Below are 18,958 nucleotides of genomic sequence, written 5' to 3'. Positions count from 1 at the left end.
TCTAGAAAAGCTGATGGAAGGTCACAAGAAGAATAGTGTTAACAGAGCAGCAGAACAAGTTGCATGTGTTAAAAGGAGCAAGGCACAGTGAAATAGCAAAAAGTATTGAGTGCTTGAAATTGGTGATGTCTAGATAATAGCATCAGGCATACAGAGAGCTTTTGGTTAAGGAAAACCAGGGTAGTTTGAAAAGTGCTGAGAGCTTCCAAGTGAAAAGTTCTCTATCAGGATTTGGAATTTTCTGGAGAAAAGTAAAAAGGAGACATAATGGAAACAGAAGTGACTTTTATCCACTAGGCTGCTACTGCTTTTAGTCATTGCTGATGCAGCTAGTGACAAGAACAACTTTGTTTTCATTGAGCACAACTCTTGTGAAAACTAATCGTGGTACCATGTCAGTGTCAGATAAGAATAGGAGGTATTGAGAGGGCTGCTTGCTGAATTCTGCAGTCACACAGGTCTCTATTAGAGACGACACATTTTTATCTAGATGAAACTCTGACTTTAATGTGGTTTGCATACTACGTTTACCATGATAAGTAAAGTCAGCTTGATCATCCTATCCAAAGCTTAAATGATTTTCTCTATAGCAAAGCTGGAATAATTAGCTATTTGCAGCAACTAGTAATTTCTGGTTTCAGAAAAAATAGTTTTATCATTAAATAATCAATTATCTCTGAAAATACACAAGTTGTTCTGGAAAATACTGACTTCTGCTGGGTAAGCATGTTCACATGGGCAGTAAAATGCAGATTAGAACAACATTCTACAACTGTTCCAAGAAGCTTTTCCAGGCAATTTCCTTACGTGGGCAAGAAGGTCTGAAAGTTGCAACTGTCAGAACATAAGTTAAGGACACTCAGTACAGGAATCACTGAAACAGTGCCTTCTGCATTTTATCTTTTCAGGAGAAAAATAGCACTTTTGTAGACCTCAGTTTGCCTAGTTCAGTAATAAATCAGTAGTTCTTCTTATAGTTAAATAAAATTGTTTTCTTTCCTATTATTTCCAGACTTTTAAGAAGTAGGATGAACATTTGAAAACATTATTTTATAGAGAGCAGCAGCAGATCAGTCGAGTACCTACACAAGGGAAGGTGCTTTGTAATTAGAAATGTTTTTAACATGAAATTACTATAGATTTCACAGTGTAATTACAAAATGTGTCAGAAATAATTATACCTAAATGGACTTTAAAGGACTTTTCAGATGTCTGAGGTTTCTCTTTCTCTATAATAGACTAACTATGCATTTCATTAAGCTAATGCTTTCTTAAATGTAGCTGTTGTCTGAGGAGCTAGGCCTTTTTTTTGGTTTCTTTTAAACACATAACAGATTCACAACAGATTCACAACCAATCATAGTACTGACAGCCATTATATTACTTTTAAAAAGGGGCATACCTAATCTAACTGTAATCTACACTGACTAATTATAAAACAGGTTTTTTTAGAAAACTGATGATGAGTCAGATTCTTATATTGGAACTGCACAGAATGCATTATCCTGATCCCATAGTTTATTAAGATGTACTATTTTTCTAGTACTCATTATGTTTTATAAAATAACAGCACTGTTTCAATGTTCTCTTTAAAATAGTAATTAATGTTTACAAAAAATTATTCCTAACCAGTTGAGCCTAATATCATAGAACCACAGGATGGCTTAGGTTGGAAGGGGCCTTAAAGCCCACCCAGTTCCACCCTGTGCTGTGGACAAGGCTGCCACCCAGCAGCTCAGCTGCCCAGGGCCCCATCCAACCAACAATTCACATTGATGAGTGACTTTAGATTGAGACCAGTATACATTTTGTATCACATTATTGAAAATATTAACACTGTCCTGTACATAACTGTAGTTATTCTCTGCAAACACAGCTGTAAAGAAAAAAATGGAAAACAAGCTGAAAGATTTGCTTCCAGTGTTACTGGCCATGTATAACAGAGGCAACTTAGTTTTGGCTTAGTGTTACTGCTGCTGTTTTGTCTTGTGGTGAGCTAACATCATCTGGCTGCCAGGTGTTCAGCCAGCTGACCTCTCCTCCTCCTCAACAGGACTAGAGGGAAATAAAGGAGATGAAAAAGCATAAGGGTTGAAAAAAAGGGAGTTTGTTTACCAGCACACACTTGACTTGGGGAAGATTAATTTAGTTTCTTACCAATTAAAAACAAAATCACTGTCCTCCCCAGCCCACCTCCATTCCATGCTCAGCTTCACTCCTGAATCCATGATTCCTCTACCTCTTCCTGCCTGATCAGCACAGTGCAGGGCATGGGGAGCAGGAGCTGCAGTTAGTACCTAACACCTCGTCTCTGCTGCTCCTTCATTCTCTCACTTTTCCTCTGTCAGCATGGAGCCCCTTGTATGGGATACAACTCTTCAGGAACTGTTCCATGCCGGTCCTGTCTGTGAGGTGTGGTCCCTGAGGGAGACTGCTGCAGTTCCTGCACTCTGCTCCTGCCTGGGCTCTCCACAGGCTCACAGAAATCACAGTACAGTTGGGGTGCAAGGGGGCTCTGGTCCAACTGCTTCTCAGGGCCACCCAGGGCAAGGTGCCCAGGCCTACATCCAGGTGGCTTTTGAAGATCTCCAATGAGGAGCACCCTCAGCCTTTCCAGGCAACCAGTGCCAGGGCTCTGTCATTCATACAGCTTCCTTCAGGCCACATCTGTGTGCTCCACCACGGGTACTGGAATCTGCTGAACAGCCTGCTTTACTATGGTTGTTTCGAGAGGTTGCAGGAAACTTCTGTTCTGGTGCCTGGAGCACCTCCTACCTCTCCTTCTTCAGTCACCTTAGTATCTGTCTAATATACCTAGTATCTATCTATGCTGTTTATTGCATGTTTTCTCACCATTCCTCTCTCTCACAGCTGCTGCAGTATCTTTCCGTCCTTTCTTAGGTGTGTTTCCAGAGCTGTCACTAGCACTGCTGATTGGCTCAACTTTGAACACTGGCAGGACTATTTTGAAGCTACTGGAACTGGCTCTGTTGGGCAAGGGGTAGCCCCTAATCTCTCCACTCAAAGGTCACTCTGCTACCAAAACCTTGCTGTATAGGGTTCATTTTACGCTCTTCTAAACTAATAAATTAGATTACATTTCTCGCCCAAGAGGGAAAACTGCTCAGTGGTCATAGTTCTGTGAAACTGTCACTTAAGCTGAGCACAGGATGTACTCACTGGGCCAAAGTGTCCTAGATTTCATTGCACACTAATATGCTATTACTCTTTATGCAGAAGTTAATCTTGGATAAGACAAATATAATATTTCACAAAATAAAATGAATATTTTTGTGCCATAAAAATGTGTACTGTTGTAGCTGTAGACAAATAACTGCAGCGAGTATTCCCTAAGTCATTTCCATGATCCTTTTACTTAGTGAAAAGTGGCAGCTCCTACCAGCTATTTCCTAATCCCTCATCTCTTGTACTGTGCAGTGTGTAATCTTCTGCAACTTTGGTAAAAGATGGAGAAAGGCATTCCTTTTGTGTAAAAGGAAACATTCTGCATGGTTTCTCTGAGGCCAAAAAGTGAGTCAGCAGTGGAGAAGTTCAGAGCCACATAACAGCATCCAGATCCTTTACTGCTGCAGTCCAGCACTTGGGAATCTCCTGTGGCAAACCATGGATCAATTAACAATCACAATTATTTCAGGAATAAGTTATTCTGGAAATTAATAGAGACAACATCGAAAGCCACAATTTAACTTTATTCATGGACATCTATGCATTTCTCAAAATCGGCACTTCGTATCAGAAAATATTGTCATCACTCACATCATTCTCACCCATCTCAGTTTCCATAGCAAGTCAAACTACTGCATTCAACAGTTCTGAAATGGTAACACATCATTTTTTTCTTGTAGCAAAACATCAATTCTCGTGTTTATAAATATTTTATGGCAAGGTATAGCAAGGAGCAATAAAGGTTAAACCCCACAAGGATTATTACTATAACTGAAGTAAACTGTTAATTATGTTAATACCTCCAGTAATTAAGCATTAAATTCAAATTTCTTTGTGCTTTGGCTTTACTCTTTAAAGAAGTTTGTGCCTTTAGTTCAAGTTCTATCTCTTTAAGTATGCTGAAATGATTTAGAGTTACAATGCTAGGCTATTACAAGTAATCACTTTCACATTCAGAATTACCCACATTTCCTAAATAGTTAACGCCTACCTCTCTACTGTGCCTCCAGCCCGAAGTCCTGTTTTTCTTTAACCCCTCCCTTCCCTACAGATAAGGGATTTGGGGTGTTTCCTACAGCATATTCCTAATGCTCTAAGGAATTTAGACCCTGCCTTTTCCCCTCCTCCCAGGCAGAAGAATTTGTAATCCTATTTCTCCTGAAGGAATAGGAAGGCGCAAGAAAGCACCCTGTGAGTTTGTGAAAGGAAGGAAATTAAGTAGTAAGTTATATACACACATAAAGCTATTATATTCTTCATTCTAGTCAGGAAAAGAGCAACTCTGTTTTGCCTCCAGAACATGAGCAGTGCCTGAGTCAACAAGATCCAGTACTTCAGTGAAAATTCCTTTTTTGGTAACTACAGAGCATGACTTGGTGCATTGTTAGTAAGTGATGCAAAGCAACAGGCGGAGAGGGTCAGGGCAAGCAAGGAGGCAGGAAACGTTTCATGCTTTTTGAAATTTTAGCGTTACTAGCCTTGCCTGCAACAGTAACAAGTGCAGATTAACTGGGCTCTGACAGGGGAAAAAGAAAAAAAAAAAAAAGCTAGAAATATCAAGTAGAAAAGCTAGTTTCACTTCTACATATACTGGCAGGGAAAAGCGTGTGCTTTTAGATTTTTTTTAAGCACTGTCCACTGCTGGACAGTGTTGTCCTCTGCTGTGTACCACATACAGACAAAGTAAAAGCCACACATCTTAAGCAAGCTGTAAAACAAACACAAAACTGTCTCCAACTCAGAAAAACAAACTCCTCTGGCTTTGACCAGAAGCCAAAACTTCTATCTCTGGAAAGTATTTGGTACAGCAGCAAATATCTTCTAAATATTAAATCTGTGGCAAAATCCAGATTCAGAAACAATGGAGCAATTTCACAAACTCTGAACTTTCCAAGACATTTCTCCCACTTTGAGAAAATATCCAAGTCAGGCTACTTTCTTTGGCTGTCTGCATTTTGAACCACATGGAGATGTTCTCGGGATGGAGACTCTACAGCTCACACGACCTTAAGCGTTAGGCTGCCAAAAAAGCAGCTGCTTAAAAACATTTCAAATTCATATTGAGTTGCCTTTTAGTTCTACAGTAATACCACTGGAAACTAAGAAATGTTAGCTCTGTGACAACAGCCTCTGGTTTTAGAAGGACAGACTTTGAAATCTACATGGTTCAGACTTGCACAGTTCAATACTGCATTCATCTGCCTCTTCAACTTTCTGTATCACAAAAGCTTTTGCAAGTATATTTTTTGCTTTTTTTTTTCCCTCCTACACTGGTTCTTCCACCATTAACAACATATATATTTCTAGAAGCATTACATTATATGCAGACTACTTTGAGGTGGGCTTGTTTTAATGCAATAAACTGTCTGTAAAAGCTGAAAGAGTTAATGGTTAATGACAAAGTCCCTGCACTGCATCAGTTAAGAGCAGTTCCTTGATAAGGGGTAGAAAAACTCTGGGCAACAGTTACCACAGTAACAATCATGGTAGGGGTAGAGGAAAGAACAACACAGTCTTCATGTTAAAAAATCTTTTTCTCTTTACCTGCTGTTTTCTTCTGAAGGAAATCTAACAGTGCTACAAGGTGCAGACATTCTTCCATGGGAAAAATGAGTAAAATAAATCAGTCCTCCCCCTTGCCTGGAGCTGCAAGCCTCACCACCCCCTATCTCCCCCAGCAAAATATTCAGAAGTGGATGGGAAACAACAAATCAGGGGGAAAAAAAGCTACACAATTTCTTTCTTAGCTGTCTACTTATTTGTAATGTCTACCATTACTGAAGAGACAGGTACAGACTTAGCAGACTTCTGTCTGTTAGTCCTTTCAACATTGATTTTAGGCTGCTTTTCACGACAGTGATTTGAAAAACACAGCTCCAGCTGGTTAAATCAGATCCATAAAAGGAAGGCAAAAATAGGCATGTGAAGGTGAAGCTGTCAGATAAACATGAGCAACATACAGTATTATTAACACCTGAAGTGAACAGATCCAGTCCACACATCAAAATAGATCCCACCAAACATGATGCTTGGTCATCCCAGTCCACCTGTTCCCCTTTTAGCACATCAGGTTTTCTTCCAACTAATCAGTGCATTTGATGCATGTGGTTAAAGGACGTGTGTCTCAGCAGAAGCATGACAAGCACCATGGAGCCTGTGTTGGTCCCTTTCACTCCCACTTTTTCCCTTCCATCCTTCCTGTTCACCCTGTCATCACAGCTTGTCTTCTTGAGTGGCACTTTGTGATCAGGTATGATATTTACCTGCATGTTATCTCCTTAATGGCCTTTCAATCTTAAGAATGTAACTTATTCAAATTCATCATAAGAAAGCAAGTAAAAACCTCAGAAGCCACACTTAGGAACAACAGGCACTGAACTTTTCCCCTTCAACAATAGTGTCTGTGTTTTGTCACAAATGCCTACCACTACTTGTTTTCTCCTTTGTCTTCACAGTCAAAAAGATCCTTTCCAAAAACCACTCACACTAACAGTTCACTAAACTGTATAAAGCTTTCTGGACAATTATATCTGAAGGTGAAAAACTTTGTCCTTCAATATACTTTGCCTTCAGAGACTAAGACTGCAAATACCCAGTTTTGAGTATACACCACACAGTAGATAGTGTCCTGCTGTTCTCTTCGAAGACAGGGGCAACCAAATTCAACATTTCGAGTACAGCTTGGGATGTAGCATCTTCTACATGCGTAGATGAAGAGCAAAAATCACAGAATTGGAGGTTTAAGCCCTGAAGGAATCTCCAGGAGGTTTTCTGCAAGCCATATGGATAACTCTATGGCAAGTTGTTCAGTGCCTTCAGGCAGAATGGGACATCAAGCAGATTAAAAAGATACGCTGTTCTTCAACTGGTATAAACTATATTAACCAGAACTTTCTACAGAGTTGAAGAACAATACAAGCAGTTATACAAAATGTTTACTTTTTTTTTCTTTTTACAGGAACTAAGGCTAAATTTTAAGCTCCTGCATAGTAGTTGCACTTTGTAGAATGAGACTTCATGAGAGTGTTCAGTCACTGAACCAGTATTCAGTTGCATTGTATTATTTCCATTTTTAGAAATAGTAAATAAGTACACTTCAGCCTTTTGTACCCCAGTGCCAGCTGGACACTAATACAGTGTTAAGGATCAAAACCAAAAGAACAAGGACAGCCCTGTCTGTTCAGAAGGCAAGTAGACAGCCATAAAGAAAACAAACCATGTTTTGATCAGTGCAAGGAAATGATCCACTGGTTACAAAGCATGCATGTTTCCAAATAATCTTATTTTCTACTGAGTTGCTGGGGTAAAAATTTTCCCTCTCTTCTTCTTTTGCCCATTTCTCGGTCATTAGGCACCCATGTTTTTGCTGTGTTAAGAGCCCATGAACACCAAACACTTATTTTACAACTAAGGCCTACAAGCATTCCCAAATGGGAAAAATGTTAGTTCACCTTAGTGGATATATATATATCTCTACTAAAACATCATTACAACCAAATCTGGGCAAGAGCGTGTCCTTAAACAAAAGGATCCAGTATCAGAAGTGCTGTTGTGGTCTCTACTTGTGCTGTGATCTTGTACAGGTGCCATCTTCATCACATTCACCCATCAAATGCAACATGTATGTTCCAGTATAGAGAAGAAACTGTCCAGTTATTTGTGCTACATGGGATATTATCTGAAGCACCTTCCTAGAAGAAAAGCCATTTGTTAAAAAAAGTGAACAGGGAAACATAGCCCAAACCTCTCCCATCTACAGCACCTTACAGATGAATTAGGTAGATACATTTAAGAATTTGCTTATTCCTCTTCAGTTCTGAGTTAATACATTCTTTACAGCAAGTACTTCCATGGGCACTAACTGACCGAAAATTGTTGATGTGTTGTACACTTGGGCAGAACCAGAAAACACATTTAACTAATCAGTCTGTCATCCTGTTAGGCCTTCTGGAAAGCCATCACTCAAACTACAGGTGCACCACAGAAGTATCCAAGAACCAGAACTACACCAAAATTAGAAGAGGATTGGTTTCTGAAGGTGCCACAATGAGACCAGTGTTCCCCTTCTAGGGGAACTAAGGGGAAGATTTTCTGAATTCTGGTCTAAGTGAACAAGCAAGAGGGTTCACAACTGCAATTTACTTATCCTTTGAGCTTTAGCAGAGAGCAGAAAGTTATCTTATAAATTCAGGGGTCTTTTTTTTTTTTTTTTTTTTTTTTTTTGCAGTGTGTGGAAAGGCTTACAGTCAAAATCAAATACTTCACAATTGTTGATTACACAGGGTACATAGATTCTGGGAAGCCTTTAAAGAACAGCATATCCTTTCCTGTGCTTCCCACACATATGCTATGTTGACATGTCCTTCCCTCCACAAAGCACTGCATGCAAAAGGGCCATACAATCAAGTCACAAAGAAAGCTGCACCTGGTACCAAGCTTTTGAGCAGCTGCAGCGTGTCACTTGCATGTGAGACCAGTTGTCACTTAAGCCCTGGAGGAAGTTATTTGTTGAATTGGATATCTGATCCTTCAGTTGGACAAGACAGGAGAAACTCTTAAGGGAAACTCACTAAACAGATCTGGCAGGCTTTGAGCTCCTCCCACCAATGAACAACTGCAGTATTTTATAGTTGTTTTCCCCTCACACTCCACAGGTGGACTCGGGGAGGGCAGAGTTAGCAATTTAGAATCAGTGGCAGAGAATACATAGAGAATTGAACACCGTGTGTCCCCTGTTTAAATGGCCAGTTGAGAGATGCTGACTCACTGCGGTATTTGAGAGCACTCCAGGTTCTCTTCTCCCCTTGCTCCTTGCTAGTGAACTGTTTTCCCACTCTCATGCTGGCACTTCCCCTTCAGCTCTTTGTAATACAACAGTGCTTCTAGAAGAATTTCAGAGCTATTTCAGCCGATTGCCAGCACCACTTCTTTCTCACCAGCTGCACTGTGTTGGCAGCAAGGCAGAACTGTCACTTAAAATTCTCCTTGACAGTGCAAGTTCTAGTGCTGATACTCATCTCCATAACAGCCAGAAATCAGGAGTTTGTTCTGGCTCAAGAGGCTGACAAACACTGAAACTGCAGGAGTGCAACTGCTTGAGGATAGATCTTTAATTTAAAGAGACTAATAAAAGAAGTACTATAGGTGGGTGTAGTGTGCAGCTGGACAGTCACTGCTGCAGCCTCATCCACAGTCACACAGGACTGTAGCCTGAAGGATTAAGCAAGGGATCACCTAAGCAGAGTGGCAGAGGTCTGAGGCATGGAACAAGATTAAAACAAGCATAGTGCTTAGTATCTGCATCACCAAGTCTGAAGACTATTTCAAGACTTCATACTAAGACAACATGTTGTTTAGGTCAAGTAAAAACTTAGCTTACAGGCATGTAATTTACTCTGTACAGAGTAGATTTGGTCCTCAAGTAAGAAAATGCAGTAAACTACATTCTTGCACCTTAGCCAGAATGAAATGGGTCAGGAAGGGAAATTCAGGGCTGTTGCTTAAACAGCTGTCCAGATCAAGGTACAGTATCTCTGTGAAGGAGTCTGAAGTCAGGAAGTTTTCTTCAATCAGGGCAGCTGGTTTTGAGATGGCACTGACTTCCACAGTTGAAAGCAGTAGCAGTAGACAGGGACAAGGTGTTATTATTCTGCACTTTCATGAGATGGTGTTTCCCAACAGCCTGTTTTAGGAAACCTACAATCCAGTACAGCTTGGTCCTGTGGAATTCAGTGGCCCTTGCTAGGCTTTCTTAGAGGTGAATTTGGCAGCCAGATTTAAGACCTCTGCCGTCAGATCTCCAGTTCTCCTCTTATTTTATCTCATTGATGTTCTCCACCAATTTGGGGCATTCTTCAGCACCCTGCATTCTTTAAACAAGACAATGAAATCCAGGGAAATTCTCTCAGGAGAACAGCGTTATCTATACAGGACAGCTATTAAAGGAAGATTCAGCATATTGGTCAGATGTAAGAATTAATAAAAAAATAAATACTAGGTCTATAAATATACTGGGTTCATAGAACTGAAAACCAAACAGATGTTTCATTAATGCCTATGCCTGATCAGTGATGGGAGCATACTTACCGCAATATACTTTTTGCTCCCATACACTTGATGTCATATGACACTGAGTAGATCTCATAGAAGGTTGCCTTCACATTTAAGCAGCCAATAAAATCCTTAGGGTTCAACTTGTACAGATCAAACGTGATGTTAGCTACTCCCATTTTCTTCTTTTCTCTTGCAGAGACAACTCCATTTCTTGTCTAATTGAAAAAGAGAGAGAGAATTTATACCATAAGCCAAGGAACTATAGGAAGAACTGTTGATGGTGCAGTTCTTTGGAGGCAACTTGCTCACTCCAGTCTTTAGAGTTAGTCAAAACAATCAAGACACTAAGTGAACAGGATGTTAGGTCCTTTCATTTACAACCAAATAATACCGATCAGTAATCTTGGAGATGCTGCAGAGAGTATGTGTTTCTCATGTGAAATAAAAACTTCACTTTCTGTGAGAACAGTCAAGTCCTCATTTCAAATCCTGTCTCAAAACACTTTTCCTTCTTGCTTAAGAAGTAACAGTAAGAGGGGACCATTACAGATTAGGCCTAGGTTTTAATACTGAGTATGAAAAGTCATCTTCAACCTGAAATCTGTCCTCTTACTGAAAGTAGCCTTTGTACTCCTTCAGGATTGGGTCATTTGCTTCAAGAAGAACAGTAAGCAAGACCCATATTTATAGAGACATCTAGTGGATACATGGGTTACCCTGCTTAGCACACTTGGTTCAAGGTTCATATCCTAACAGCTGCCAATCTGCCTTATGACTGCTGTATGAAGCAATAATGTTGTGTAAGACTGGGACTTTTTATACTTGTCACACCAGTGCTCTGACAGCACCATGATAAGTTATTCTAACTCAAACACTATAGTATATCATTAGCTAGCAATTTTATGCCTTGTTTACTTCGATTACTTCTGAGCTCCCAGCAACTGGAATCTCATCAACAGAAGTTTTGTACACACCGTTGGGTGTGCTTGACAGCATATATTCATCTCCAAGAGCACACAAAACATCTGGATAAAGCACAACAGAGTTTGTGCTACCGTCCAGATGACACCTGAAGAGAGGCAGCACTTATACTTGTCCTACTGCCATGCCAAACAGGACGTAAGGCAGAGGAGAAAGGAGCAAGGTGGAGACACACTCTGGTTGCAACTCCTTTTGTGCCATTGGAGCTGAAGACCAGATGTGGCAGATTGATAATTCAGTGAGATTCCTTGGGGAAACTGCCCACACAACCTGCCCACGCTGCAACAGCCCAAACAATGGGGCCACACAACTGAACCATGCACATACAAATAAATAGTAAGCCTGCTTACATCTGAGTTAGTTCTGCACCTGGTAAAAGAAATTTTGATACTAGCTTTCTAGTAACAACTATTTCAGTGAAGACAGCTGGGAGTGTGACTATCTTATTAATGTACATGTAGACTACTCCTTCACCGCACTGGAAACAGTGTGCATACTTTTAGAAAACTAAAGCTAGGCAGTCTTAATAGTTCTTAAAATATCTCAAAGCATAAAGACCAATGGTAGGTTCTGATGACAACATTTAGCTATTTGCAAGATTAAAAACAGGTATATTTCTCATCTTCCCTAAGTTCTTATTGCAAACAAGGCAAAACTTGTTTTATACTGCTTAATTTGGGTATTTTCCTCTTCTAAAATTAACTTCAGAGTTATTTTTTAGCTTAAGGCAATCAAAGTCTTTATTGCTTGTGTTACAGAACAGCTCAAGAATTAATTTATTCCTGCAACTCTCTGAAAATGAGAGATTTCACCTATATATTTTTTCCAGATGTAACATTTCAGTTCATGACAGATCCTTGTCAACAATTTATGTCCAAGCAAGAGACAACAAATGGAGCCAATTTCTCATCCAGAAAGGACTAACAAGGAATTGGTACCTTCCCTTCTTTAGGGAAAGTTTTCTTCCCCTTCTCTCCTATTCCCAAGGAATTTGAGAGCCACAGACCTCTTCCCATCCACTTCTATTCAAGTTGGAGGAGACAGTAAACACTTACCTGTGTCCACTTCTGTCCTTTCTCTAGAACCATGAAGTGTGTGTTGTCATCCAGGGACTGAAAAAATTCTTCTGTGTCCACAACTGTGCCATCCTCTTCCAAAACCAAAGTAACCATACCAGCAGTGATAAGGAAGGCTTCTAAAGTCTGCAAAAAAACCCAGCAGATGATAGAATTCAAAAGGTAGCCCCATCATTGGGACCACAGAATCACAGAATTGTAGGGGTTGGAAGGGACCTCCAGAGATCACGGAGTCCAACCCCCAAAGCAGCTCCCTAGCCCAGGCTGCACAGGTAGGCGTCCAGGCGGGTCTGGAACGTCTCCAGAGAAGGAGACTCCACCACCTCTCTGTGCAGCTGTGCCACTGCTCTGTCACTACACTGGGAAGAAGCTCCCAAACACATCTGTGCGGAACTTCCTATGCTTCAGTTTGTGGCCATTTCCCCTCATCCTATCACCACACACTGCTGAGAAGAGTCCAGCCTCGTCCCTTTGCCTCCTATTCCTTAGATATTTATAGATGTGGATCAGATCCCCTCCGAGTCTTCTTTTCTCAATGCTGAACAGACCCAGGTCTCTCAGCCTCTCCGCATAAGGGAGGTGTTCCACTCCCTTTATCATCTTTATAGCACTCTGCTGGACTCTTGAGGAGATTCCAGTCTTTTTTATACCAGAGAGCCCAGAATTGAACACAGTACTCCAGGTGAAGCCTCACCAGGGCAGAGTAGAGGGGGAGGATCACCTCCCTTGACCTGCTGGCCATGCTCTTTTTAATGCACCCCAGGATCCCATTGGCCTTCTTGGCCACCAGGGCACACTGCTGGCTCATGGCCAGCCTGTTATCCACCAGGACACCCAGGTCCCTCTCCTCAGAGCTCCTCTCCAGCAGGTCATACCCCAGCCTGTACTGGTGCATGCAGTTCCTCCCTGGGTTCAAGACTCTACACTTACTCTCATTAAACCTCATCTCCTTTTTTGCCCAACTCTCTAGCCTGTCCGGGTCTCACTGAATGGCAGCACAGCCTTCCAGCACGTCAGTCCTTCCTCCCAGTTTTGTATCGTCAGCAAACTTGCTGAGGGTGGACTCTATCCCCTCATCAACTTCATTAATGAAAATGTTGAACAGATTTTTTCCTGTCCTTTTAATACTTAGATTGCTTATCTGCTGTATTCTCCTGAACTTACCCTCTAGCAGTACTTAGAAGAACACAGGTCTGTGGGCTGCCTTCCCAGAATACTGTACTTTAGTACACATTTCAGTCAGAGTGGAATGTTTGCTGTACCTTGCTGATGAGTTCTTGCAGGCTGCTTGCAACAATTCCTTTCCGGCTGCTTCTGGAGGCATTTGACACACGGAAAGGTCTCCCTGCAGGCATGAGAGGAGGGAACAGGGTCTGTTTTGTTACTGCTCCCATAGATGCTCCCATGGATACCAAAGATCTAAGATAAATAAAAATTCAGTGTAGTTATAGGAATACGGCAAGTACTGTTAGAAGGACTGTTGAGTTCAGAACATAAGCACATTAAATGACCAATTCAGAGATCACAGCCCACTTGTGGAGCTTGCTTTCAAAATCAAATATTACACAGTCCTATAGACAGTTGTCTCTGAACCCTCTCTTGCCAGTGACATTTGAAAACACTTCTCCAACGAAAAACATTTTGAGCAGATGTGGGCCAAGTTGCTGCTCAGTTCAGCTGGTGTCAAGATTGCAGCAAGGTCAAAAGGTTTTAACACCAACAGTGAATGAGAAAGGCAGCGGCTCTTACTGTGTTCAGCCACCATCCTATTTACCTTCAAGATAAACACTCAGATGGTACTCAAGACCAACTACTCAAGAGTTTGATTTATGAAGTCTGAACATATTAGCCATATTCAAAACACCTAAAGCTGGAATTCAAGTGGAACTTCCCGATAGTTATACTTGACTCACAAATTACAAGGACATTTATAAATACCTACGGATGACAGAACTTCATTTAGCTTTGAAAATATAAAAATAACACTTATTCATGCCCTTATGTATCAGTGGCAATGAAAATGAAGATTAAAGAAAAGAAATAGACAGTATTGGAGCAGGCTATCACAGAGGCTTGAAGAACTCAGTGTCAAAAACGGCCACCTGGAAAACTGATTTCCAGCAGAGAACGTGCCTTTCCCACATCTCTCATCTGGTTTTTAGGCAGACTTTTGGGATACTTGGTGACTAGTTAGTGAGAGCTTCAGTCATTAATGTATTTCTTGCTCTCATTCTAAACCACTGCTCCACAAGTCTTTGGGATACTACTTTTCTTCTGCACATCACTGGATCCTGGTGTTACCTGCCATTTGGGCTGGCAAGTTTCATTTCCGCATTTCAGTGACATGTTAGTCACTGAAACACCATTGGTGTTAAGGTGTTTATTTTCCTCAAAAAAAAAAAAAAATCAGCATTACTGGAGCTCTTATTTTTAAAGGAAGGTGATGTTCAAGTGTTATTTCTAGCTGAACCATGGTTTCTGGGTGGTACTGTCCAAGCACTCTATCCTCTGGCTTTCACCAAATATACACAAGGCATAACAGAGCAGGTATGTGTGAGCACTCAGTAAGGATTTTAGGAACTACATTAAAAAGCTATGTGTTTCCCTCCCGAAAAATGAATATGGAAGGAAGACAAGATGACAACATAGCCCTGATGATGGCATTAACTTCCTCTCCGTAGAAGGAAAATGTGCTAGGAGAGGGTGTGTGTTAATCTCTGCACTGACTCCATGAGCTGTGCCTCAACCACCCTGCCAGGCTCCCATCCTGAATCACTCCAGACTTCTACTTGAGTAAATGTGTGCTCATCTATCACTGTGTTGCTGGGCACTTACATGCTGAAAGTGCAATGCTCAAGATTCAAGAGGCAACACTTCCAGTGCTAGCATGCACAGCCTCTTTTCACGCATTTGAAAACTAATGTGTAAATAGTTGCTTGAGTAATACATATAGAGTACTGCCAAGACAGCTTTTTGTGAATACCAGTTCTGTTCTTTTTCATTACTTAAACCCTGTTATTATTCATAGCAGACAAAGCATAAGGAAAAAAGTCAAGTTGCACATCCTGATGCAGAAGGAAGAGCACTGGGAACATAGCTCATGGGGGACCTGAGCTCTTTTAGCAGCAAGGGTTCATCCAAGGCACCAGCATACATGCCATGGTTGTAGCTCTGAAGAGCCTTTCTCAGAGCTCAAGAACCATGAATGACCTCCCACTGACATGTAGTTCTATCAGAGGAAAGAAGTCAGAAAAAAAAAGGTTTAATAAACCAGGATTTGATTTTAGCTCCAGACTGCCACCTAACAGCAATCTGAGACTCTGGTAGCTCTTCAGCATCGACGCTGTTTCATTTCACCCTGTGTGCTCCAGCATTACCCAGTTGGTCCTGCAGAACTGCACCCAGCTCAAGAGAGTCCTACAGACTGCCCCAAGCACTCAGTGCGGCATCAGGGCTGATGAGACAGACAAATTCGTGCTTTTCGGTGGCAAAGCCGGGGATTAAAGCCTGCTCTGAGCCCCGGACGCTAATTTCACTTGTTATCTCTGTTTGCAATATACCTCGTGTGTTTGTCTAAGAACGTGGTGCAATGGTCTTCGGGTTCGGACTGTCGTTGCACAACACGCGCGGCTTCAGGATAAGGCACAGCCTGATTTGTGGGTTAGAGTTCACAGACAAATGCCGGTGACAGCATCAGCAAAGCCAAAAAAAAAAAAACCCGAGCCAGAAATCAGACAGGAGACCTTGACTTATACCACACGACAGCCGGTTTCTCCGCCTAAAGAGATCCCAGAAGAGGGGGCTATTCCTAAAGGGGGCTTGCGAGGCACGGCACCGGACCTCGCCCTACGCAGCACACCTGAAACCCCAACACAGACGCGGCGCCGCTGCCCTTCGGGACGCGCTATAAAACACGCCTGCTGAGCAGCCGCCCCGCACACACCCACTCACCGCAGCACCGAGCCCACGCAGTCCCTCGCCACCTCCATGGCCCCACCGCGACCGCTCCGCGGGGCAGCGCCCGCCGCCGCACTTAAGCGGGAGCCGTGCAGCTCCGCCCCCCCGCCCGGCCCAGGGGCGGCCCCGGGGGGGGGAACGGGAGACCGGGACGCGCGGAGCTCCGCGCTGGGTTGACGGCCGTCGGGTTGGTGCGTTGTACCGGTGGATGCAAAGCGAAGCAGCGGAGATGGAAGGTGTTTCTCCTTAAGGCTTACCTAGGGGGAAAAAAAATGGGAGCGATTTCTTATTTGGCGTACGACTGAATGACAGCTAATAGAGCGACGGCAGGAGCCGATCTCATTTGAAGCCTTTAAGCATTAAGAGCAAATCAACAGATTAAAGTGTTTCGGCTTCTGATTTTAGAGCCTGGGAATAAGCTTACAGCTTGGATTAATGTATATAGTGGCTTCAGTGTAGGCATTTAACCTTCCTGCAACCAAGAAGCAGCAACTTGTGCTTGCAGCAAGGTTCAGGTGCACTATTTCCTTTTTATGTTGGCCTATGGGCACAGATGCAGTATTTCTCAGCTCTGAAACCACACGGATAAAACCCAAGCATAGGATCCTCAGAGCTGGTGCTACACAATGCAGGGCTAGCACACAGCCCAGCAGCTCCCCATTACTGGCCATCAGGGGTGACAATCCGAAGGGCTCCAGGTCCAGCCAGTTCACCCAGGGGCCAGGATCACTCTCTGGCCCAACCTGTGCAGCACAGAACCACCACTCATGATATTTCCTCGTTTTCCAGTCTTCTTTCAGCACTCAGCCAGGTCTGGCTGGATGTCCTTAAGCTTCAGCTTTGGAAGCCTTATCAGCTATAAAAGAAAACAAACCTTTTAACCCAGGGCAAATTGTCTGCTTTGCTTGCTTTAGTTGTCTTTTTTTTTTTTTAAGCATCTCTTCCTATCCCAGAAGGAGCAAACATCCCCATCCCATAGCAAAGCTCAGACCAACAGCCTTCTGATAACTGACCTCAGGCTTTTATCTCTTCATTCTCAGGCTGCTTAGGACTTGCAGGTGTGAGGGTATCCTTCTCCAGTGTTAACCCCTTCTTTTCCTGTTCTCTAATACATGTTGCTTAGATTAGATACTGAGAGGAAATTCAGACATTCAGGAAACTCAGAGGGTGATGAGGCACTGGCACAGCTGCAGTATGTTGGGTATAACTCTGTGGTACAGAATTTAGAGGAAATAACTACCTTATCTAAAACAAGATTCGGATTTGTTTCTGTCTAGTGAAAAGGATTAAATTGAGAATGGTAGGCCAAGGGAAAAAAAAAAAAAGATCTTGTTAAAAATAAACACAGTGAGATAATATTCAGTATAGGAACACTAGCTGTAAGGAAAACCAAAACAGAATCATCCCACTGTTTTAGTGGGAGAGAAAACCAACTAATCATAAGCTGAGGTAAGGAGACCAAAATACTCAGCAAGGTTGTGCTTCAGCCTTCACTGTAAACATTAATCACACAGGGGACGAAGTACATGGCTAGAATGAAGGGAGTGAACACTGGAGGTGGAGCTCAATAAGTAATTGTGCTGATCGATCCCACTGACTGCATTTCTGCCTGGCTGCCCCTTGGCTGGGTGCAGCAGGTGACGCCATGCATCTCACCTGTCCGCCCTGGTTCAAGTTGAACAAGTTTGCTTAACCCACTTCCCACAGTAATCGTATAGTTATGAGAGAAGTCTGTATGTGTCATGTTTTACCAGCAGCAAGTTCATGGAATCATAGAATCCTTAGAGTTGGAAGGGAACCTAAAAGGCCATGTAATCCAACTGCCTTGTAACAAACGGACACCTACAGCAGATCAGGTTGCTCAGAGCCCGTCCAGCCTGACCTTGCTCATCTCCAGAGATGGGGCATCCACCACCTCTCTGGGCATGCTGGTGAACATGTAATATCAGAGCAGGTTTTCAAGAAAAGAGTTGACATCACAACAGGCTCAGAGGAAAACAGGAGTGATCAGAGATCCAGAAAGTGTGGTGTGTGGGCTGTACAGTCCAGGAAACAGGAGGAGGGCACAGGCAGGTGAATCACAGGCTTCAGTCATGTCAGTGAGCACTGTGAAGCACAGTGGGTATTGCAGATTAACCCATAGGAATGGAGAATAAAGCGACACATTAGGAAATGTATTGGCTGGGAGGGCTTTTAGCTGTGAGGATCAGTTGCCTGCTGGAGGTGTGCAGTCAGTCAGACACAAACGTTGCTTTGGGAAGCATTCAGATGACACAAGGGACAAATCGGGAGCCTGAGGATCAATTTGGACATTTCTTCTATTTCTCAAAGCTCTGGTAAATAATGTGAGTGAGATCAGTGCAGAATATGGTGTTTCTGTGTCCTACCAACCTTGGTCTGAGAGAGGAGTGCAAGAAGTGAACAGATGTGTTTACAGCAGCTTTAGGAACAAAGGTAGCAGATTACAAGGGTCAGCTTAGATTTGCAGAAGCTGACCTTTTGTGCAGACTTTCAGCCCTTTCCTGCTTTTGCTAAGCTTGCTTTGGTCTGATTTCTGCATGAAGTGCTCCTGAAGCTGCCCTCAAGTAAACTTAATTCTTTCTTATTTGCTTTCATGCAGACCCAGCGTTCTATTCTCCACTGCGTACACAAAATATCCATATTAATTTCTAAACTGCTTTTACTATTCAGTGGACTCCTACCTG

The 18,958-nt window shown here is 42.4% G+C and overlaps 1 protein-coding gene across 2 annotated transcripts; it reads right to left on the bottom strand.

The window, feature by feature from the left end:
* Positions 1 to 7,120: 7,120 nt before the first annotated feature.
* CIDEA (cell death inducing DFFA like effector a) lies at positions 7,121 to 16,330 on the bottom strand. Of its 2 annotated transcripts, XM_065753573.1 has the most exons (6): positions 16,248 to 16,330; positions 13,559 to 13,715; positions 12,276 to 12,422; positions 10,273 to 10,454; positions 7,728 to 7,877; positions 7,121 to 7,322 (listed from the first exon to the last, which is right to left on the bottom strand). In XM_065753573.1, the coding sequence occupies exons 1-5, from the start codon at positions 16,283 to 16,285 to the stop codon at positions 7,745 to 7,747; spliced, it is 657 nt and encodes a 218-aa protein (XP_065609645.1). In that variant the 5' UTR covers positions 16,286 to 16,330; the 3' UTR covers positions 7,121 to 7,322; positions 7,728 to 7,744. The 2 variants fall into 2 exon arrangements, with proteins under 2 accessions (XP_065609645.1, XP_065609644.1); XM_065753572.1 differs by having other exon boundaries at positions 7,121 to 7,877.
* Positions 16,331 to 18,958: the final 2,628 nt, after the last annotated feature.

Source organism: Cyrtonyx montezumae, unplaced genomic scaffold (assembly GCF_038088225.1).
Source record: "Cyrtonyx montezumae isolate F1298 unplaced genomic scaffold, pur_monq_1.0 scaffold_8, whole genome shotgun sequence".
Lineage (NCBI taxonomy): Eukaryota > Metazoa > Chordata > Aves > Galliformes > Odontophoridae > Cyrtonyx > Cyrtonyx montezumae.
This window is presented reverse-complemented; position numbering and strand designations above follow the sequence as displayed.

What these genes read in the sequence shown, in the direction of transcription:
- CIDEA (XM_065753572.1), bottom strand. Translation starts at nt 16,285, where the DNA reads ATGGAGGTGGCGAGGGACTGCGTGGGCTCGGTGCTGCG. An exon ending in TGCGTGGGCTCGGTGCTGCG is followed by an intron (nt 13,716 to 16,247) that starts GTGAGTGGGTGT and finishes TATTTATCTTAG; the next exon opens with ATCTTTGGTATCCATGGGAG. An exon ending in GGAGCAAAAAGTATATTGCG is followed by an intron (nt 7,878 to 10,272) that starts GTAAGTATGCTC and finishes CTTTTCTTCTAG; the next exon opens with GAAGGTGCTTCAGATAATAT.